Below are 2,736 nucleotides of genomic sequence, written 5' to 3' on the forward strand. Positions count from 1 at the left end.
AAAAAAAAAAAAAAAAAGAAAAAAAGAAACAGAGAGATCACAGGTCTTGAGGGGGACAGTTGCTATGTACAGAGAATCCAAGAAAAAACGGACTGAGGAGACAGGCGGCAGATGATGACCTTGTGTGTGGCTGTCACCACTGTGGTACCTGATATCTGCCCTTGAGCCTTTGTTTCCCCAAGATGGCCATTTTAATGTTCTGGGGCCACTGGGGCCAGGAGTCCAGCAGCTCAGCGCCACTTCTTAGGCAGGCCGGAAGTTCTCTGCTCTCCAGTGAGTGCTCCTCACCGACCACAACCCCAGTGCACTTCCTGTCCAGCCTCTCTGCAGTAGGGACACGGCCAGGGTCTAAGAGCCCTCAGCACACTGGCAGGCAGTTTGCACTGCCTACACAGGTATGTGGGTCTCTCCGGGACCTCTCTGATCCTCAGGGTCAATGCTAGAGCAGAGAAAGCAGTTCTGGGTTCACACCGCATGGTCAACGGTCCACCTGCCGTCCTCAGCCGGCCCAGCACCCTCATGTTCCTTGCCTCATACCTCAGCTCAGGGTGAGTACAGCCTCAGCCATCTCTGCAAACCCTGCCCCGTTGTGCGGGGGACGGCAGGTTTGGACATGTCCATTACACCATGCCTCCCTCCAACAGTCCCCACTACACATGACATGGTCTCAGGCGGCCTCGCCACAGCCTTTATTGGGCAGGTGCTCAGCTGGGCTCCATAGGGCGCACAGGGGCTGGGTGTTGCTCAGAGCGAGGACCCTCTGGATTGCTGAGGGCAACTCACTGGCTCGGAACTCTCTAAATCCCCAGGCCTGGCTGGGGACGCCTGGACCTGGACGAGCTGGACTCACGCCTGGTCCTGTCACTTGGGTGCATTGAAAGGCAGCGCACGCTGGTTCATAGGGTTGTCTGGTGAGCGCAACCACTCCTTCTTCAGCAGCTGCTTCAGCTGTGACAGCCGCATGTTGGGGTTCTCCTGCTTCAGTCTCGGCAGCTGTACCTCCTCGAACGCAGTGAAGGCTGCACGCATACGGCGCTCGGGGTGCCGGTCTGCATCCTCTGCCACACTGTGGAGACTAGAGTCAGCTCTCAGAGTCCATGCCTAGGCCCCGCCCATGCCTGCAAGGCCACGCCCCACCGCCCGCAGGCCACGCCCACCTGAGCACTGCTATGGCGTCCTCTACAGTGCGGGCCTCCAAGCTGCCCTCCTCCTGCGCCCGCCTGTTCAAATTCTCCTCCAGCGGCAGCTCCAGGTGGCTCTTGACCTTCTCCACTGGAATGGGGGGGCACGATAGACAGGGACAGGATGTGAGCAGCTGCAGTTGGGGGTGCACCGCGCCCGGCCCCCCCAACCACGCACCTGGCTCAGCACGCTGCTCTCGGCGCAGGGAGTCCTCGATCTGCGCGCGGGTAACCTTTGTGGATGCCACGCGAGGGGCCTTGCCGCCCTTGAGCCGGGAGTCCTCCTCCTCCAGCAGGCGCTGTGTCTCCTTCTTGCGTTCCAGCTGCTCCAGACGTCGCTTCTCCTTCTCCTCCTACGACAGTATGGGGTCACCACGGAGGGCTGTATCTATCTAGATGCCGCCTGAGGCACCCCGGGTGGGACCCAAGTGGGTGCTGATCCCTTCCTTTCGATCCCCCAGGGCGCTCTTGCAGCTAACGTGTTTCACAAGGGTTCTCACTCCCTGAGCCTCTGCCCCAGCCGCAGGCAGGAAAGCCTGAGTTCACAGTCAAAGGTGTTTGAGGGAGCTACTGGAGTCTGCCTCAGTTTCTCCCTAAGTCAGAGGCAGCAGCACCCTGCTCTCAGCCAGGCCCTGCCACTGTGCCTCTGGACAGCAGCTGCCCACTGGGACTCCTTTGGGACCTCTTCTGTCCCGAGGGCAGAGAGCCTGGGCAGCGTTGTGTGCTGGTAGATCCTGCGCCCAAAGAAGGGACAGTTTCCAGAAAGTTCCAAGAGCCCAGGACCAGGGGGTCGTCAGTACTGAGTGAGACACACAAAAAACTTCTGATCATGGTTTGATCCTGTAGTATCCCGAGCTGTGGGAGAAGCTGAGGCAGGAAGAATGGCTGGGCGCAAAGGGAGCTGGTACTGGACATCTCAGGGGCCCAGCAGGGTGAGGCCTGCGGAGGGGACTATGGGTCTCTGTTGCCCCCTAGTGGGCTGACCTGTCAGCATGCCAGAAACTGCTCCTCAAGCACCAAGTTGGCACCTGGGGCTCAAAGGTCAAGAATGGGACACAATTAAGGCTGGGGACAAAGGCAGGACCACTTCAGCTAGCTGCCGCGTCCACATCCCTCCGTGGTTACCTAGGGCTGACCCCAGGCCGCAGCGCCACCCACCTTACGCTGCTCCTTCCGCATCACGTGTTTGTCCTCATCCTTCCAGTAAGCATCTTCCAGCTCCTTCTGTTTCTTGGCATCAGCTGCCGCCTTGGCTTCAGCCCTCCGTGCTCGGGCAGCTGCCGACTTGCTGTTCTCGCCCTGGAACTTCTTGGGCATCCCTCAGCAGGCTGCAGGGAGGACACTGTTGAGAGGGTTGGACAGTGGCCAGTGCCCACCCATGACTTACAGACTACATGCAAAAACAATTTTATTTATTTATTTATTTATTTTGGTTTTAAACAATTTTAAAAATAGGGTCTCTGGCCGGGCAGGTGGTGGCGCACGCCTTTAATCCCAGCACTCGGGAGGCAGAGGCAGGCGGATCTCTGTGAGTTCGAGACCAGCCTGGTCTACA

At 58.8% G+C, this 2,736-nt stretch overlaps 1 protein-coding gene across 4 annotated transcripts in view; it reads right to left on the reverse strand.

Annotated features, from left to right (window-relative positions):
• Window positions 1-662: 662 nt before the first annotated feature.
• Ccdc124 (coiled-coil domain containing 124) overlaps window positions 663-2,736 on the reverse strand; it is a 4,675-nt gene continuing 2,601 nt past the window's right edge. For 3 of the 4 annotated variants that reach the window (XM_005370593.2, XM_013354948.2, XM_026777778.1), the window contains exons 2-5: window positions 2,340-2,509; window positions 1,360-1,534; window positions 1,158-1,272; window positions 663-1,066 (exon numbers count right to left, since the gene is read on the reverse strand). In XM_005370593.2, coding sequence (XP_005370650.1) covers window positions 862-1,066; window positions 1,158-1,272; window positions 1,360-1,534; window positions 2,340-2,498 — 654 coding nt within the window. In that variant the 5' untranslated portion in view covers window positions 2,499-2,509 and the 3' untranslated portion in view covers window positions 663-861. Of the gene's footprint in view, window positions 1,067-1,157; window positions 1,273-1,359; window positions 1,535-2,339; window positions 2,524-2,736 lie in introns of those variants that run through there. The other variant, XM_013354947.1, reaches the window with a different exon arrangement.

This window comes from Microtus ochrogaster, unplaced genomic scaffold (assembly GCF_000317375.1).
Source record: "Microtus ochrogaster isolate Prairie Vole_2 unplaced genomic scaffold, MicOch1.0 UNK81, whole genome shotgun sequence".
Lineage (NCBI taxonomy): Eukaryota > Metazoa > Chordata > Mammalia > Rodentia > Cricetidae > Microtus > Microtus ochrogaster.